The sequence below is a fragment of the Tachysurus vachellii genome, chromosome 18, assembly GCF_030014155.1.
Source record: "Tachysurus vachellii isolate PV-2020 chromosome 18, HZAU_Pvac_v1, whole genome shotgun sequence".
NCBI classification, from domain to species: Eukaryota; Metazoa; Chordata; class Actinopteri; order Siluriformes; family Bagridae; genus Tachysurus; species Tachysurus vachellii.
This window is the reverse complement of record NC_083477.1, coordinates 5,082,057-5,101,102: the sequence shown is the minus strand read 5'-3', so window position 1 is coordinate 5,101,102 and position 19,046 is coordinate 5,082,057. Positions and strand designations below refer to the sequence as shown.

General features: G+C 40.8%; 2 protein-coding genes across 6 annotated transcripts in view; one reads left to right on the top strand and one right to left on the bottom strand.

Annotated features, from left to right (window-relative positions):
- svilc (supervillin c) overlaps positions 1–14,485 on the top strand; it is a 25,017-nt gene extending 10,532 nt beyond the window's left edge. For 2 of the 5 annotated variants that reach the window (XM_060891991.1, XM_060891995.1), the window contains 25 exons: positions 250–311; positions 1,554–1,687; positions 1,768–2,020; positions 2,275–2,711; positions 2,789–2,864; positions 3,200–3,241; positions 4,171–4,239; positions 5,544–5,606; positions 5,684–5,892; positions 6,150–6,307; positions 6,471–6,563; positions 6,817–6,953; positions 7,168–7,315; positions 7,419–7,558; positions 8,155–8,330; positions 8,425–8,566; positions 8,802–9,096; positions 9,242–9,454; positions 9,542–9,749; positions 10,004–10,134; positions 10,224–10,379; positions 10,788–10,916; positions 11,020–11,123; positions 11,789–11,944; positions 12,803–14,485. In XM_060891991.1, coding sequence (XP_060747974.1) covers positions 250–311; positions 1,554–1,687; positions 1,768–2,020; positions 2,275–2,711; positions 2,789–2,864; positions 3,200–3,241; positions 4,171–4,239; positions 5,544–5,606; positions 5,684–5,892; positions 6,150–6,307; positions 6,471–6,563; positions 6,817–6,953; positions 7,168–7,315; positions 7,419–7,558; positions 8,155–8,330; positions 8,425–8,566; positions 8,802–9,096; positions 9,242–9,454; positions 9,542–9,749; positions 10,004–10,134; positions 10,224–10,379; positions 10,788–10,916; positions 11,020–11,123; positions 11,789–11,944; positions 12,803–12,889 — 3,818 coding nt within the window. In that variant the 3' untranslated portion in view covers positions 12,890–14,485. The remainder of the gene's footprint in view (positions 1–249; positions 312–1,553; positions 1,688–1,767; positions 2,021–2,274; positions 2,712–2,788; positions 2,865–3,199; positions 3,242–4,170; positions 4,240–5,543; positions 5,607–5,683; positions 5,893–6,149; positions 6,308–6,470; positions 6,564–6,816; positions 6,954–7,167; positions 7,316–7,418; positions 7,559–8,154; positions 8,331–8,424; positions 8,567–8,801; positions 9,097–9,241; positions 9,455–9,541; positions 9,750–10,003; positions 10,135–10,223; positions 10,380–10,787; positions 10,917–11,019; positions 11,124–11,788; positions 11,945–12,802) is intronic. The other 3 variants (XM_060891992.1, XM_060891993.1, XM_060891994.1) reach the window with 3 other exon arrangements.
- Positions 14,354–19,046, bottom strand: tmem98 (transmembrane protein 98). The gene is made up of 7 exons (XM_060892004.1): positions 18,915–19,046; positions 16,737–16,927; positions 16,049–16,180; positions 15,880–15,913; positions 15,647–15,762; positions 14,992–15,051; positions 14,354–14,903 (listed from the first exon to the last, which is right to left on the bottom strand). The coding sequence occupies exons 2-7, from the start codon at positions 16,865–16,867 to the stop codon at positions 14,714–14,716; spliced, it is 663 nt and encodes a 220-aa protein (XP_060747987.1). The 5' UTR covers positions 16,868–16,927; positions 18,915–19,046; the 3' UTR covers positions 14,354–14,713.

Below are 19,046 nucleotides of genomic sequence, written 5' to 3'. Positions count from 1 at the left end.
TGTATAGAGGTGTGTGTGTCTGTAGGGGTGAGGATTATAGCTGCTACAAATCAAGTATGTGGGTGCTTTTTTTTTTTTTTTAATAACTTTGCGGACATTTTAAAGGGTCAATGCCAAACGATTCAAGTCCTCGTGAAATTATGACATCGCAGTCTTACAATAATTATAGAGCTTGGATACAATAAATGTGAGAGAATTTTCTTTTTTATGTCTAAGAACACTTTCTACTTTTTTTCCCGTCTCTTTCAGCAAACGTAAAGACAGACGAGAGAGCCATGATGAGCGTCGCTGCCAAGATGTCTCTGTTTAAAGTAAGTTCCTAAAGTTCTTTCTGTCTGTTTAGTGTTTAGTTATCAGAATGTTAGCAAAACGGTAGCGCTGAGTTTGGTTCTCATCTTTTACTCATTTAACATGACGTGATTTCAAAATCCTGATCAGATCTGAAAACACAGATGACAGATCTGAAAACACAGATGAGAAGAATTTGTCAGTCAGTGTTTGGTGTAAATATTGCATACATTTTTACACAACTCCACACTTCAGGATGTTGACGTGATTGTTATCTAAAGCTGTCCATGCATGAAGAACTGAGGCATTGGTTGAAGGCATGATGGTTAAAATGACTTCCTGTTATTACTTATGTTACAGCAGAGTAATTTCTTCAAGAGACTCACTTTTTTCATTCTTTCGAAGTTTGAAAAAAAAAAATAAAATAAGGACAAGTAAATCAGCAAGTACAAATATCTTCTGACACTGGAGACTCCTTTCATAAACACTAAATAAATACTAGTGTTGAGGTGGTGGCTTGGGGGCAAGTCCATAACCCTCTCTGCTCCAGGGACACTGTATCATGTCTGACCCTGTGCTCTGACCCCAACCTCCAAAGCTGCAAAGAATTTCACTGTGCTGTAATGTATATGTGACAAAAATAAAGGCTTCTATTCTATTCTATTCTATTCTATTCTATTCTATTCTATTCTATTCTATTCTATTCTACCATCAGTTTAATTCCTTCATGTCTTATTGGTGAATTGGTGCTCTTGTATTTACATCACCTTGTAAAGTCAGCCTGGATAATGCATTAGTAAAAATGACACTACAAATAATACACAGCTATAATTAGATTAACCCTCGCTCTGGGTTACTCGCTGGCTCGTGGCTGCTAATGCAACACTTGGAGTATCGGGTTACCGAGCGCCTCTCGGGGATCCATCCATTACAGAACCGTTCAGCTCGATGCTATTTTATTCATCCACCTGCTGACCTGCTTTTGCTCTGTCTTTTTGAGACACATGCAAGGAAGTCGCAGTGAAAAGTATCTTCAAGCTTACTAAGATCCCAGCTGTGGTCTATAGGTTAGATTAGATCTGTCTGCTATTCGAAGCTCTATCTTATTTGTGTATTAACATACCGGCCTGAACTGATACTGATGGACAGAACATACAAAATGATGCATGTGCACTCCGTATAATCATCTGATGATTCTGTACTTCATGACTACCCGAATCCGGACGTTCATCCATTCCATTCTCCTTCCTCTCTCGTGCTCGCAGGAGATGGAGAAGACGGCAGCTCCGGAGGTTTCCTCTTTCCTGAGGCCTCGTTCCAGCGGCAGTTTTAGGGACTCTCGGGTTCGCCGAGCCCCCACTCAGCCCGTCAGCTCTGAAGATACTGGAGCGGCACACAGGTAAATGAATGAACGATCATCCTTTAAAAGAAATAGATTCTGACTGTTAACTAAATCTTCCCTGTCTCTCCTTTGTGAAGTAGCGCTCCGGTTGCTGTACCAGGTGATACCCAGCCGGAGCAGACGGAGCAAGTCGAGGCAGAGCAGGATGATGCCAGCTCCAAGCTCTCTCTGAGTGAGAAGCTGGCACTCTTTAATAAACTTTCTCAACCATTCATGCCTAAAGCTCCAGGGGGGAACAGCGGTTCAGCAGATGCTTCAGAGAGACGCAGGCAGAGGGCAGCACGTTACCGCACACAGCCCATCACTACAGATGAGGTCAACCTGGTCAATGTGAGTATAACGTCTTCATCACACTTGCCATCCTAAATACATCATTCACACCGAACGAATGTAGACCAGCAGAGGTTTTACTTGAAGGCTCCACACCTAGTACCCGAACAACACAGATCTCAAGCCATCAACACTGGTACAAACAAACTGCCTCAGAAAGCATTTCAAACACCAGGATTTTCATTCTGGCAGCCAAGATTTAAATACATCTCAGTCCTTCAATTTCTCTAGCTCTCTCTCTCTTTTTTCTGTAGGTGCAAAAAGGCCTTGTCCTGCTTCCTGCTCTGCATCTACCCTCTGGTCTCTCTGAGAGGCAACAGGCTGAATCAGTCAACCTCAAGCCCAGCGAAGTGTGTCTCTCAGGCTCACAGTCCAGGCCAGCGGAAGATCAAGAGCCCAAGCCTGTCTTGCAGGTCAAGGGCATCCTGAAGAAGACCATCTCTGAAGACAGGAGCTTTAAGGAAGGAGCTAAGGCAGACAGCATCCCTACCAGACAAATGCCGGTACAAAACGGACAGTGGCGCAACCAGATTTCACTTGTTACAGCAGGAGAATATTCTCCAGCTCCACGGTCTACTGCCCCCTGGAGGCAAAGAGCGAGAAAGGACATCATCGCTTCCTCTCAGAGAACTCGCAGGCCCGTCTCCATGACCGACGACTGCCTTTCAACGCCACTGAGCACAAGAGAAGGGTACGATTTCTCTTTATATAGTTCGGCCATTTCAGGCCTTACGGAGTGACGAATAAAAGATTTGGCTTTTTTTGCAGGTTGTCTGAAGTTCAGGGAGGTGCAGAAGAACATGAGCAGAGGAATGGGATAATGGGAAGCATGCCACCAACCCAGGTGTGTGTGTGTGTGTTTCTCTGTTGTATATCTCAGTAAAAGAGTTGCCAGTTGCTTAAATCTGGTTGGCAGGAGAATCCAGGAAACTGTTAATAACCCCTTTATGTCCCTGATTACTATTTTGAACTCAGTTTTGAAGTTCTTGCATGATGTTATGTAAATGTCTTCAGCTGTGTCCTGTTTACAGACTTGTACAGTGCACACACACATGTATGTGTTTCTTCTGCTCATTTTGTGTCTAGAGCTGTCTTTAGAATTTCACTGAGTGTCACCTGTTTATTTTTTTTTCCTGTATCATTTCCTGTCTTGTTCCTGTCTTGTGCTGCCTCCTGTAGGAAGAGAGCAACATTGCACACGAGCTTCCAGCTCAGTGTTGGGTAAGGGTGTGTGTGTGTGTGTGTGTGTGTAAGAGAGAGAATTTTAAACTTTTTTAGATTATAAAATTAATTGTTAATGACCACTTACCTTCTAATAGAGAAAGACAGTCTCCATTAGACATTATTACATTTGGACACACTACTTACTACATACCACATCCAAAATAAGTTTATAATTAAAATATGCTTCTAAAACCAAGTTCTAGAAGATTCACTTCAGTGAATATACATATTATTCATATGTATTTAAAAACCAGCATGATAACACGGTTATATTTGACTCTAAATGAAATTTCATTTGGTTAGAAGCAGAGACGAGCTTTTGAAGGATCTCGCTAAGCTCACTATGCGTCAAGTGTCGAGTGTGTTGTATCCATATTGTCTACAATTGAAATGTTTGATACTGTTGACAAGCTTAAATAACATAAAGAAAGCGTGCGAAGGCCAATTAGACAAACATCTGTCTGTCTGTCTATCAATCATAGCTGCTTGTTTACACAATTTGAAAGTCTGCGAACTAGCTTTGCGAACTAGCGAGCGGACTTAGCTACTGGAATACACAATATTCTAGATATCTAATGTTAGCAAACATGCTAGTGTTGGTGTTAATTTCACAAGACTTTAGTCCGTAAAATTTACTAGCTTTTACAGTCACAGTTAATACATGGAAACGTAATATTATTTTAATGCTGTTATTATACTAATATATACTAATATTAGCTAAAGCAGAATGACCAACTAAACATGGATGTTACTTCTGTTACACATGCAAACTTCAAATATTAGTATTTTTATGAGTCTGTTTGCTTTTCCTCTACCTTCCTTCTTTTCCCCTCCTCTCTTCTCCTTTCCTCTCTAATTTCCTGTTTTCCATACAACCTTTTGTCTCTCTTCTGTCATCTCCCTCATCTCTCATCTTCTGTCTTTAGGAACCCGTCTATTCCTCTGTTTACTCTTTTCCTAGCTCTCCCTCTCAGTACAAGATGTTTTTTAATGAGGTGAGTGTGTGTGTGTGAAGATGTGTATGGATTCAGCTGTATCAAAACTTTAGGGGGAAGTTGTCTGCATGTTCCAGGGTTTTTTGATTGAGCTGATGCTTGAGCTTTGCTTTTTGTGTGTGTGTTTTTTTTTTTTTTTAAATATCAATCAGGCTGTTTATTCGTGTGTGTGAGAGTGTGTGTGTGAGAGTGTGTGTGTGAGAGTGTGTGTGTGTGAGAGTGTGTGTGTGTGTGAGAGTGTGTGTGTGTGAGAGTGTGTGTGTGTGAGAGTGTGTGTGTGTGAGAGTGTGTGTGTGTGTGAGAGTGTGTGTGTGAGTGTGTGTGAGAGTGTGTGTGTGTGTGAGAGTGTGTGTGTGTGTGAGAGTGTGTGTGTGTGTGAGAGTGTGTGTGTGTGTGAGAGTGTGTGTGTGTGTGAGAGTGTGTGTGTGTGTGAGAGTGTGTGTGTGTGGGGTGTGTGTGTGTGTGTGTGTGTGTGTGTGGGTGGGGATGTGGGGGTGGGTGTGTGTGTGTGGGTGTGTGTGTGTGTGTGTGTGTGTGTGTGGGTGTGTGTGTGTGTGTGTGTGTGTGTGTGTGTGTGTGTGTGTGTGTGTGTGTGTGTGTGTGTGTGTGTGTGTGTGTGTGTGAGTGTGTGAGTGTGTGAGTGTGTGAGTGTGTGAGTGTGTGAGTGTGTGTGTGAGTGTGTGTGTGAGAGAGAGTGTGTGTGTGTGTCATATCTTGCTTTTAGCATGTGATGCCACAAGCATGTGCATTTGTTTATCACTTGTGATCTGCGTCTCTTTTATCCCACTGTTGAAAAAGAAGCTTTGCATAATTTCCTTAATCAGACCAGACATGTTGTGTGAACTTTCCTGACTTCTGAATTTTCTTTCATAACCTGTTCCACACTTACTTTAATCAGTATCCAGTTGTGCTGTGTGTCAGATACAGATACAATAGATGTGATAATTGACAAAGAGGATCCAGACCTTGGACCAGTCATTGCAGCTATTTTGAAGTATTTTTTTTTTTGTTATAGCAAAGTTTGATGTCACGCAACATAAAAACAGTTCCAGTTCCCACAACTCCAACACTATCAATGGTTTTATTTCATAAATTTTATTTCAGAAAATATAACTAATACAAAGCTCTGACACTGAAGACTCCTTCAATTGATTTAATAACACACGTATGTGGAAGTCCCTGTGTAAGATACATCAGAAAACACTGCTTTGCTTTGCATCCGGGGCGACCGTCAGATCTTCTGACCAATCAGATTCAAGAATTCAGTGTTGTGTAGCTGAAAGTTTTTTTTTTTTTTTCTGTAGAGAAGTCTGTCGTATGAGGCTCAGGAGGTTTCCTCACCCACTCAAACGCACAGCACAGATAAGGTATATAACAAACACACACACGCGCACACACACAGAAGTGCATATCAGACGATTAAAGTGTGCATCTGTGCTTGTAGAAGAACTCCGTGGAATCTGAGGCTTTCGTGCAGATAGATGATGAGACGCTATCAAAGTGTTCTGATGAACCACAGAAACTACAGCAGCCCGTTGCCATGGAGAGAGACAAAAATGTTGCGACCTCTGATCCCTCATTCCCTGAGTGTCAGAGCAGTCCAGGAGACACAGAGCAGGACCTGAGCACCGTCTGCCAGTCCAACACTCCCATGTAAGATCTCTCTGTGTGCCTGTGTGTGTGTGAGAGAGTGAAACTGGAGACTTCTTCCGTAAATGCTATATAAGCACTTATAAGATGATATTAATATGCAGTACCATATATGGTGTTTTTTGTTGTAGTTTACTGTTATAACATTATGATTTATATAAATAAATCAAAATGAAAACAAAAGGCCATTTTGAATTGTTGGTTCAGGGGGTATAAGGAGAAGCAAGTTATTGTGTGTGTGCGCTTGTGTGTGTGCATAGATTGAGCTCTGCGGTGACGGAACACCGTCGCTCGGTCCGTCCATCCCGCCGTACTCAGGGTTCGAGGAATCCGTTACGTGCTCTCGCAGCCCGTGACGACGTCATGCAGGACTTCATGCAGGCCCAGGACAACCCCGCTGCCATGGAAACCAACAAATGTGAGTCTCATGACCGTGGACACTCTGATAAGTGTGTAACCACAGTCCAACTTCAGATTCTCTAGGTCTGTTTTGTCTACCTTTCCATCTTTACTGTATCGAAGGGTTTTAATTATCGATAGAGGAGTCATTTAAAATCACCTTTTTTCCTTTTCTTACTCAGCTGAAAAGAATCACAGCTCCACTAACACTGCATCTGCCAAGTCCGTCCCAAACACTGTGCCTTACTGCAACCTGATGCTGATTCTTGTTAAAGGTGACATCTTATCAATCTTAGAGATTTGAAAGAAATGAAGACTTGTATTGTGTTTTTTACTTTTGTATTGTATTCTGTTTCTAGGTTTTTCGTTATTATAGTACAGTATTATAGTATTATATTACTGTATAGTAGTATAGTGATTTGGAAACAAAGTCTAGAAACTTGTAATTTTCTCAACCTGCCAAAATACTTTTCATCAGACATCAGAAGTTCGAGGATTGTGGGTAATATAGTTTTTGCTCTGTGTCAGGATGCAGACGAGTGCAGGTCCGTTTGGTGGAGCCGGTAGTTCGCTCGCTGAACAGCGGGGACTGCTTCTTGTTGGTCACCCCATCACGGTGCTTCCTGTGGACTGGGCAGCTGTCTAACACCTGCGAGAGGGAGAAGGTACACACACACACACACACATGCTTTTATTAGTGCTAAATCATACAGAGTAATCTTCTTCTTCAGAGCCCTCCAGAGTTGTTGTTGTTCGTCTTTGTTGTTTTTGCCTTTTTTAGGTCTCGTTCGCGACACAAGTAACGAGGCTTTTGTTCATATTGATTACTTGTAAAGTACGAATCCTAATTGTGTATCATTGATTGACTGTTTGTTTAAGGCCTCTTCCTTAGCCTCAGTGGTCGTGTCCCAGCGGGATCTGGGTTGCCATGCAACAGAGATCATTCACCTGGACGAGGGATTAAACACAAATGACCCACAGGCTGCGGACTTTTGGGAACTTTTGGGAGGAAAAAACTCTTACAGTGGTTCGAGATTCTCACAAAGACACCATCATCTATCACTAAAATGTTTTAATTATTCCGTATTGTGTTTGATTGTGGGCTGTGATTTGTGCGTGTGTGTGCGCAGGCTGTTCGGATGACGATCAGCACTATGAGACTGCGATAACAGAATCCAACTGCGTGTACAAGCTACAGGGAGACCGACTCCTCCCACATGAGCAGGGCTGGGCCTCAGTGCCATGCCTCTCTCTGCTGGACTCCTCCCAGGTGATTGCTCATGCAGGAATGTTCGATTCGAGAGCCGGATTAAACCCGATTGTGGTTATTTGTCAGAATTTAAGGTTATGTTTTTCTTTAATATCCAAGCAGACACTTTCCTACATTACTGGATGATGACCGTACTGTGAATCTAGTCAAGTGTGTGTGTGTGTGTGTGAGTGAGTGAGTGTGTGGTTTGGTATTATTGAGTCAAGTAATGGTGCAGCAAAGGAAAGAAATGTCATGTGACTAATTTTCACCTGCAAATCTTCCAAATCCAACAAAGGGATTTTCCATGGGATTAAATTTTGGCAATTCTTCATCATGCTGGTTGGCCAAGTCTCTCGCTCTCTCGCTCTCTCGCTCTCTCGCTCTCTCTCTCTCTCTCTCTCTCTCTCTCTCTCTCTCACTCACACATTACACACACACACACACACACACACACACACACACACACACACACACACACACACACACACACACACACACACAGTTTTTTGGTGGACGTTTTTTTTCTTTTCTTAGTTTAATATTTCCTAATTATTCTTGTTTTTTTTTTATTTATTTTTTCATTTTTATTTATTTATTTATTTTTTGTCTTTCAGAGCCTGCTGTTCGACTTTGGCAGCGAGCTTTACTTATGGCACGGGAAAGATGTTTCCCCCGGTGACAGGAAGCTAGCTCTATATTTGGCTCAGCAGGTGTGGAGCGGAGATTACGACTACAGCAACTGCAGAATGAACCCCCTCGACCCCTTCGGGAGCAACAATCAGATTCAGAGGTGTCTTTAGAAAACACTCAGACAGCTATATTATATCATAGGGAGATTATACAGTCTAACCAGACATGTTTTTGTGCTCGTGTGTGGCCTTAAGAACAGGCGTGGGTCGGCCAGGTTGGGCTCTGTTTGGCCGTGTGTTTGAGCAGAACGAGACCGTTCTCTTCAGGATGAAGTTTGCGGATTGGGTTCAAAAGATGGAGGATGTGACTCCTAATGGACAGGAAGCAGTCAAGCAGGTGAGCAGACCAGCAACATTCACTCAGTAACGAGATCTCTGTACTCAAGGATTTACAGAGATCATTTAAGTGATAGAAAGCTGTGTAGACCCACCTCTATACAGATGTAGATGTAGAAGAATAAATCACCTGTAGGTACTGTTGTAGAAAAATATTCAAACATACCTCATATTTTTTTCCATTTGCTGTTAATTAATTCAGCTGACTATAAACTTCTCCAACTCTTTCTCTCCAGACTTCTTTTATTGTAGACTGTTCAGCTGACATGTGGTCATGTGACGCCAAAGCCCTGTTCGCTGGAAAGTGCGTGTCAGGGGCGGAGCCTATCATTCTACACGGTTTGGACATACAGAGAGGGCGGGACTTGGTCACTCTGGGCGATGGCCAGCAGGCAAATCTCAGCACCGTTTCTGTGGAAAGTTGGCACGCGGGCATGGGAGAGGTTTGCAGAGTGTCTTCAGAGAGCTTGGGGCAGTTACATGAGGATAACACGTACGCTATACTCTGGAAATATCGCCTCAGTGCTATAGGTGAGTGTGTGTGTTTGCATACAAGCTTCAAGCTTAGCTAGAATAATTATTGTGACATTTGAAAGAAAATGGTTAAAATATATATTTTAAGGTTTGCGTCTCCTGGAATCTGTTTGTATTGTTGTCTTTGTGTAAATTTCATAAGGCGTCTCTGAGGATCAAAGTTTGGACCAGGAAAACTCCGCCCTTTTTATCTGGCAGGGACGGCACTCGCAGGTTAACCGACTGGACCTGTCCCTACCGTTATCCTTTGTGAATGAGCCTCGGGTGAACGTAAAGGAAGGGGCGGAGCCACCATGTTTTCTGCAGCTTTTCCAAGGAGGCCTCATCCTTCACAGAGGACACAGCAAACACACTGGTCAGTATCTATACACATCACAGCACACTTAAAACCCATCTGCTGTATCATGCTATAGGTCAGTACTGTGTGTGTGTGTGTTTTCAGGTGACTGGCACCTTTTTTGTGTAAGGGGTGCTGTGCCTGAGGAGGCCAGTCTGTTGGAGGTGGAGGGCTGCACCTCCAGCCTGCGCTCTCGTGGTTCTGTGCTTCTGATAAACATCCAGCAGGCAGCACTTTACCTGTGGCACGGTTGCAAGACCCATGCTAGTGCGCGTCAAGTGGCCAAACACACTGTCCAGCAGCTCACACACACGTAAGACTTGTGCTTCAGACTAATGAGAAAAAAATGTGAGGAACTCAAAAAAAAAAAAACTCAAAAAAAAAAACACTTTATACATTTCTAAAGTAGTCACATGATTTGAAGTTGTCCAGAAATCTATTTTTTTTTTTGTGCTGAACGCAACCGCATTGCGATTTTAATGAGTCAACCAAGCAAACTAGCTAAGTACATAAATTGTAAAAATATCTAACCAGCAATGTTGTGCTCTGAATGTGATTGTGTATTAGGCGTCCTCCTGAGATGGGATTGAGCAACAGCAATTTGAACATTCAGGAAGTAGAGGAAGGGGCGGAGCCTGTAGAATTCTGGAATGCTATTGGGCCACAGGATAGAAAGGCTTACGACTGCATGTTGCAAGGTGATCCTAAAATATCCTATATACAGTAATGAAGGCCCCAATTTAAAATGTTTCAATTACATGAAAACGTGTTATTGTGTTCTGTACAGATCCTGGCAAGTACAACTTCACTCCACGCCTCTTTCACCTGAGTGCCCAATCAGGAGTGTTCAAAGGGGAGGAGCTGGAATGCGCATCCCGGGCAACTGGGGTTGTCACGGCGATGCCTTTTTTTCAGGAATGCTTATACTCCGTGCCACAGCCAGGTGATATGCAAAACACACATGGATGGATGGATGGATGGATGGATGGAGCATATAAAGGAAAAAAAACTATACTCATAAATATAAAAGTGATAACATAAGTGATCCCATAATATACTATTTAGTTGAGGCAGTAGACAGCTAAGATATTGCACTTAACATATTGTACAAGTAAACTGTAAAGTACAGTAACAGCAAGTCAAGTTTAATAATACTATTAACATTTTGCACATTCAGTGTCTTAGAGAGACATAGAGAGGTAGAAGGAGAGAGGAAAAAAGCGAGACAGAAACTCCAGAAGAGACCGACGGAGAGAGACAGAGAGAGAGAGCGACAGACTGCAAATACAACAGACACATTAAGAGAGAGACAGAATGTTCTTCTAAATAATTTTATGCTCGTCACTTTCAGCTCTCTTCCTGTTGGATAACACGTTAGAAGTTTATCTATGGCAGAGCAGCTCGACTCAGAGCTCACAGCGCCCTCACTGGGACATGGAGAGGAAATGTGCCATGGAAACGGCGCTTCAGTACTGCAGAGGTCAGAGAAAGTGGCAATAAGAAAGAAAAGGCTTTGATGTTGTTTGTGTTGGCGATGGTTCTGGATGACATTGGGTAACGTTCTGTGCACGTGTGTGATACAGAGAGAAACACCAGACGGCCTCCTGTGGCTTATTTTCTGGAGGAAGGAACCGAGCCTCTCACCTTCACAAACGTTTTCCCATCCTGGGAGAGACGAGTAACACAGGTCAGTAGGGCTTCATCCTCTTTAGTAACTCTTTTTATTGTTCTGTAAATTACTAGTTTAAATTCACACACACGCGCACACACAAATCAGCCTATTTCACATAAACAAATCCCTTGAACACCACAATCAAGTCTCTTAGATTAATTTTCTCTTTTAAATGCTAAATACACACCCAGTTAAACTCGAACACATGCTGTGATTTGACAGGCAGCTGAAGCAGGCATAGGGAGCTTTCGATTTAATGCGCCAGAGGAAATAAAAAATGTGCAATAATTAGTTAACTTTAGATAAGCTGGCTAATGTCGTCACTGATTGTGTTTGTTTAGTTAAGCAAGCTGGGGTATGAAATATAATTAACTGTGCAGCTCTTTAAATAAGACAAGTATTTCTGGGAATTTCTCACTGAGTGCACTTTTATCCGTTTATAGTTACTTTTCATGGAAGCTTGTAAGTTATCATTTGTTATAGCAGCTATAAACAGTTATTCCTTTGTTGTCATGTTATGGAAAAACCACAAAGCCTTCAATCCTAAAGACTTTCCCATATCTGAAAAAAAATTATTACATAAAGCTTTACCACTGTCGTATACATAGTGCCAACAACGGAGAGTCCATCCATACTGGATGACATGAATCCTGTGTGTGTGTGTGTGTGTGTTCCTGCAGGCACCCTCTGTGCAGAAGAAGCTAACATTGGTGAAGGATGCATTGGCGCTCCTCAACAGGACTCAGTTCTCTGTACAGGATCTACTAAAGAGACCTTTACCAGACGGAGTGAACCCTCTGCACCTTGAGACCTATCTCTCTGACCATGACTTCCAGGTCAGTTACTAAATCATCTCGTGTTTACGAGTTCGAATGAAACGTCTTGGAAAAAGTTGAATGTGTTGAACTGTAAAATGTAGGGTTGGGGCACTTGCAGTGTGCTTATACATAGACTCTGTGATTCTTAATAAATGAGGGCAAGTGTGTAGGTGTGTCTGTAGTGCTTCTGTTGTCTACAGTGATTTTATTTTTTTATTGTTTAATGAAGAAAACTTTAAAAGATGCTTTGGGAGGTAAATTTTGCTCCCTGGTGTCTTTGGTGAGCTCAGAAGAAGTCTGATTTCTTCAGTGTGTGTTGTAAGGTTTGGTAAAAAGCTGGCTGATGGACGGAAATTGCAAATCCACGACTAGATTTGGGAGAAAGTGTGTGAAGGAGAAGACTACATGCTGTTTGTGTTTAGGTCACTAAACCATAAGATGTTCCATATTTTGACTCTAAACTTATTATGTAGAACTACAGAACAGACCATGCACTGACATTTAAGTTTTCTAGCTTAAACAATGGTTGTTTTTCTTAGATATAATCACTAAGAGTTTTGAATAATGGTTGTCTGACTTCACTCAGAAAGATCCTCAAATTCTTAAAACCTTAAAGCGCTATTGCTGCTATCACACAGGAGTAAGGAGCTAGGACTAACTTACTTTAAATCCTTAGCTCCGTGTTGTTTTATGGAACATCTTGGTCCTGGAGAAACGTTTTCATTTCTCTCTGTACTGCGTCAACAAAATACGGTCGAAATGACAATAAAAGCTTCTTGATTTGACTTCCCATGTGCTGTAAATGCAGTGTTAGGGTTTAGAAACGTAAACTATCATGAGAGATGAAGCATAACTCGGTTTGTCTTTGTTTTGAAGGTGGTTTTAGGAATGAAGAGGAAAGACTACAACTCACTGCCAGAGATGCAGCAGCTACACCTGAAAAAGAGCAAAGGCCTTTACTGAAGCCGCGTTTGAAAGACTACCGACGCAGAACCTGAACTACTGAAGCAGTTTCAATTTCTATGTTCGTTTTGTAGTCTTTTTTTTTTGGCTTAATCCTATTGCCTCGTTATATTACCCCCTTTTCCATGTACAGTTTGAGTGCTAGTGTGTGTCTGTCTTTTGAGTGTTGTCACTTTAGTGCCTTACAGAACTTGATCCAATGATTTTAGCCAAAAGTCCAGGGGTCTGAGAAAGACTGCCTGCTTTACACACCCTCAACTCAACAGGTGTCCACTTCCAAAGCTGTTCTGTTTTCTTCCTCCTTCCTTTCTCTTTCTCCACTTGTTTCCATCTTTTCTCATCTACATCAATAACCTTTTTATTCCAGGTCTGGGGGGGGTAAAAGAAATAAAAATAAATAAAATCACATATTTTACTGGCCTGGAATTAAATCTGGTCTCTTATCAGCTATAATAACAAATAAATTGGAATGAAAATGTTTTTCTCTACTCTATGCAGATTTAATTGAACTGTATATATGAGCAGTGAGCTGATTTAAAAAAAAAGACGCTACAGAGAAGTAGAATATTAAGGAATATTCGATCAGTTTTTAATTTCAAAAAACGTTTTTCACCACATCACTGGTGCATGTGAAAACCACAAACTATGATTTCGACACTAATTTTAGAATTTTTATGTGAGTTTTTTTCTTGGTGGAGGAATTTATCAATTCTTACTTGATGAAAGCATGTCAGAGGGCCAAGAGGCCAAAAATCTAAAGAGATCCATCAGGGGCTTAAAAAAAAAAAAAAAATAGAAATTCTTCATTGTTTGTTTTCTGACTGATTTTGGATAAGGAGGAGGCACGTGCACACACGACCACGTCCAAATACACAAATTCCAACCATTTAACAACCGACGTGGTTTGGAAAAGAAATAATGAGCGGGAAGCTGCACGATCAGAACTGCGCGATGCTTGCTGTTAACTAGCTGCTTCTACTGTAGCTCACTACCTGCAGGTTATCAGTGGGAAGCAGGATTATATGCTTTCTAGAAAGTTTTAAATTGGATCCAAATTTTACAACTGCAGAATGATTCATCAAAACTTATTCACTGCTTTTGCAAAAATCATGAACTGTAAAATAAACATAAGAACATTTACAAGACGTATTTGCCATACGTAAAAAAAAAAAAAAAAAGCGATAACACCAGTTTTAATTTCATGGCTAGTTTAATAACAATGCTGCGATCGCTGTGCATGTGCTCAATGTTAAGACTTATGGGTTAATATTTAATCTGGTGGTTTGGTATTTGTTAGGTGTGTGAGCAGTGTGGAGAGGTTTGGGAATTAAACAGGCTTTAAACATCATGTGATTTAGGATTACAAGCCACACAAAAGTAGTGTTTGTGTGCAAGAGTGAGAGAGAGAGAGAGTTTATTTTTATTTGCTCCAATGTCAAAGGATCTAATCATACACTCTATTGCTCCATTTCTAAATCTGTACTTTATTAAATCTGTACTTTTCCTGTTCACTATATACAAACATTTAGCAGATTGGAAGCAGGAACATTTCCAGATCCAAATATGAATACAGAGAAGAAGGTTAAACTACCACACTAATAATATATGCAGTGGATAAGAATAGTACAAGATGTCCATGATTGCTTCAACTTATTTACATTAATAGTGAAAAAGTGATTGTAACTATCGCTGTAAACAGTGTAACAGATTAAAAAAGAAAATAAGGTGTTTGTGCAAGAAAGGCTATTACTAAGTATACGTGTGGATTGTATGGCTTCTATGTCTCACTCAGCTACTTGCTATGTGATTGTGTGAGTGTAAGACTCAGATAGACTGCTCTCTTTCTGGTAGTCGTCTCTCGGGTTCTGACGCCAAGGCTGCCTCCCTGAGCACGACCATGTGATCTTCGGCGGCATGCAGCGATTGGTCGATCCAGTCCAGGCTGCCAGACATGTGACAGGCGTTTCGTGTCACCAGCACTAAATGACTGACGGAGAGCAGCAACGCTGTAGCCCTGAAATGATATACAGAAACACCGTGAGAGCAGGAAGAACAGCGAAGCCCCTCTTGTAAGATGATTTAAAAGAGTAAATAGGAAAGACCTGGCATCAAGGAGGATTGGGTCCAGTGGGGGATACATTGACCGAACCACGTCATCCACCCTGTGAAATCAGAGATGAAGATATAGAATATTCTCCACAGTGTAAAAACGTGCTCCTAGCTGGATAGTCCACTTGAGTTCACTCTACAATGAGTGAACGATCATCTAACCAAAACTTTAACCAATTCATTATCATTATCAGTCAATATTTTACAGTTGTTAATAACGGTATATACTGTAGATGTACGCTATGTTTGAAGTTGTGGAATGACTGTTACAAAGCACCTACATTTACTGACTGATCTGCAGTCTGAAGATGGTTTGGTAATAAATTGTACCAAGAGACCTAAATGTTCATTAAACCTAATTAGGTTATGTAAGTTTATGTCCACTTGATGTAAATATCTACTTTAAAACGCATCCGATTTATAAAGTTATCACCCAATTTTAGCAAAGCAGAATGCCACTGGAGCAGCCATTTTGGCCGACGACAATCATTCCACCGTGTCGACTCCTTCTTAAAAAGAAGGCAGTATTTACCGAACTCGCATTTATTCAATGAACAAGTATTCATTTCAAGATGTCATTTTTAGTTAAAATTATAAAAATCTATTTTTATAATATTGTAAAAAGAGTTTACACCTGGAGGGGTTTACCTGGGGCTGATGCGTTTGGCCACCGTGATGATGTCACCAAGGCTGGCAGGGGCTTTTACCTTTGCTCCAGAGCCCATTGTCATGGCAACAAGTTTCTCTGTTAGAGTGTGGCATATCTGTATGAAGGCAATCAATATTTGAATGAGCCAATCAGCAAAGAGCTGTTTTAAAGTATGATTACTGCAGACTTTGGCGTGTGATTACTGCAGACTTTGGAGAAGTACAAAAATTACCTTCAGGATGGAGATACAATGAGACACTAGACCACTGGGGACAGAGAAAGACAGAAAGAGACAATCAAAAGGTGTGATGAGAAGATGGCTGATAAGTGCGATTACTATGCTGCTCTTGTGTATAATTATCATTATGACTGAACAGAAGGACACAGTGAAGAGGCCGTACGAGGCGTCTTCGATCCACTCCTCGTTCTCCAGGATGGCTTCAATGTGCGGGTTGGTGATGACCACGTCGTCTAGCTCCAACTCGGACGGCTCGCTCTGAGTCTCCATCGCTCCAATCAGATCCACTGTGGGCCTGAGAGGGGAAATGAATATTAATGCTTGAGAAGGACAAGTAGATTGGGTACTTACACTTGAGGACTGCAAGAATTTTAGCACTGTTAAATCTTGGAATGCTGAATGAAGTCGTGAACATGCAGACTTTGATAGTTTTGTGATGCGATACTCAAGGACAAGGCTCCGTGTGAATAATAACGCTTGTCTGTGTCCAAAAGTGTCATGTGACCTACAAAATCAGCTTACAGCTCAAAAGAAAAAAAAAGAAAACTTGTTTTCTTGTTTAAACTGTTAAATTTGTTTAACAAATATGAATTAAGGACAAGGAGCAACATTTAAGACCTTAAAGCTTAAGCACACTTAAAAGAGCTGAAAAGCTGGCTTCTGTTATTTTTTAATAACATTATGCATTATGGGATATTGCAGTGTGCACTGAATCCATACTCCAGAATAAACACTGAGATTTGGTTTACTGTATTGTAAAGTAGGAAGGATGTTCAGATGCAGCCCAAGAGATGTTAATATAATGATTTGTAAGAGAACTCTGGAACGGTCAAAGAAAGGGCTGTACTTACTTGGACTCGAAGTGATGCATCAGGTTGGGCCGGTGGCAATACCGATGACGACACACGACCACCAGTGCCACGAAAGACGCCAGGAAAATGGTGGCCAACACTCCGATGGCCACAATAACCACCGTCTCCATCGTGACGTGTCAGATGCACGAGGTGTGATCAGAGGCTTTAATCAGATGTCTGGGGTTCATCTGAGGAAACAGAGGCCATATATTTCAAAAACTGAGATACTGAGAAGTTGCTTTAAATCATTGCTGTAAAAAATATCATAAGGCTTTAGGTAGTTGATGAGGACTTGAGGTTAAAAATAAAACATTTTTAAAGGTCAATTTATAGGGTTTCCAATTCCATTAAGAAGCACAAGAGCGAAATGTCAGTGTTGGCTTTTAAGTGCAAAAAATTAGAAAGTAATTCAAACCTGTGATGAAAAGTATTTTGTGCAACAGACTCAACTGTGCGTTTTCTTGAGTGCACTTTCCATTGTACAAAAAAAAAAAAAGAAGGGGGGAGAAAGATATAAATTAAAAATAGTAAAACCTCCAAAACAGTAGACTGTTTCAGACACACAAAGCTTAAAGCCAAAATGTTACACATAAAACATAATAGCAAGGTCACTTTTAATCATAAATCCTTCTACCTATTTAAATCTCTGTGTGTGTGTGTGTGTGTGTGTGAGCAGCATGTATTTATCAGCACCACACCTATCAAACCTTTACCCATGAGTAAGTTGATCATTAACTTCTCCCACATTAACTCTGGTGTGTGTACAGGATTAAACACCGTCAGAACCGTAGTGTGTGTTAGCCGATTAGTGCTCACTTTATTTAAAAAAAATAAACCTTCTGTTATTGATAAAACACAATCTTCTGAACGTATTAGTTATTTGGTGTGTATACAGTGTGTGGAGAAACAAATTGCATTTGTACCTTCAAAGAACCTGAACTAGCAAATGTTCCAGCTTTGTGTAATTCTCCTAAGTTATTTAGGAGATCTAGATTAGCTAGCTAGATTTATGTTTGTTAGGGAATGTCTATTAAAGGTTCCTTCATCAGGTATATGTTTCTTTAAAAACTACTTAGCTTTGAAATGTGTTTAAAAAACAAAAGTATAAATATCCAAAAAAACCAACAAAAAACAACAAAGTTTCTAAAATGCACTGTATTATTATATTATGTATTATTATATGTATTATTATATGTATTGTTTTATGTATTATTATATGTATTATTTTATGTATTATATTTATTATTTTATCTATTATTTTATGTATTATTATATGTATTATTATATTTATTATTTTATGTATTATATTTATTATTATATGTATTATTTTATGTATTATATTTATTATTATACGTATTATTTTATGTATTATTATATGTATTATTATAATAATGATCACTTTTCTCTGTATAAGATTTCATATACAATGCAATACAGACTACTGGAGTGTAATATAATAAAAACAGTCTATTATATAAAAGAGGGGGCACGGTGGCTTAGTGGTTAGCACGTTCGCCTCACACCTCCAGGGTTGGGGGTTCGATTCCCACCTCCACCTTGTGTGTGTGTGGAGTTTGCATGTGCTCCCCGTGCCTCGGGGGTTTCCTCCGGGTACTCCGGTTTCCTCCCCCGGTCCAAAGACATGCATGGTAGGTTGATTGGCATCTCTGGAAAATTGTCCGTAGTGTGTGTGTGTGTGTGTGTGTGTGTGTGTGTGTGTGTGTGTGTCCTGTGATGGGTTGGCACTCCGTCCAGGGTGTATCCTGCCCTGATGCCCGATGACGCCTGAGATCCCCGTGACCCGAGGTAGTTCGGATAAGCGGTAGAAAATGAATGAGTGAGTGAGTGAGTGTTATATAAAAGGTAGTGAACTTTTTTTTGTTATAAAATGTTTAGTATAAAGTGATAAACAGCTTAACCTGTAGGGACAAATGTAACTTCCTGTTAGTTGTAGCTAAAGTTTTATTTTAGTATAAACGTTAAAAGCTGTTTTTAGTTCACTGACTTTTAGAGTCTGAAACAACGTGAAGCTCTTTTTCACCTCTAAATCTACATTCAAACACATTATGTAGTCATTTTCCGGGTCTAACCCGTAACCATTAGGCATTAAAACACAACTATGAGATGAAATACACCACAAAAACACTCCAATACATCAATAATTAGAAGTCTTACCTGCATTCCACCATTTTGACGCGCTTTTCTAGCGAAAACAAAGCGGCCAGCTAGTGCGCGAGCGCGCGCGCGAGCGGGGCCGGAGACAGCGCGGAGAGCTCCGGAATGAGCGCGCGCGGTGGAGGACACGGG

Coding starts and splice junctions, on each gene's coding strand:
- tmem98 (XM_060892004.1), bottom strand. CDS start 16,867: ATGGAGACGGTGGTTATTGTGGCCATCGGAGTGTTGGCCACCATTTTC. Junction 15,914..16,048: donor GAGTGGATCGAAGACGCCTC/GTACGGCCTCTT, acceptor CTCTGTCCCCAG/TGGTCTAGTGTCTCATTGTA. Junction 15,763..15,879: donor ATTGTATCTCCATCCTGAAG/GTAATTTTTGTA, acceptor GCCTTCATACAG/ATATGCCACACTCTAACAGA.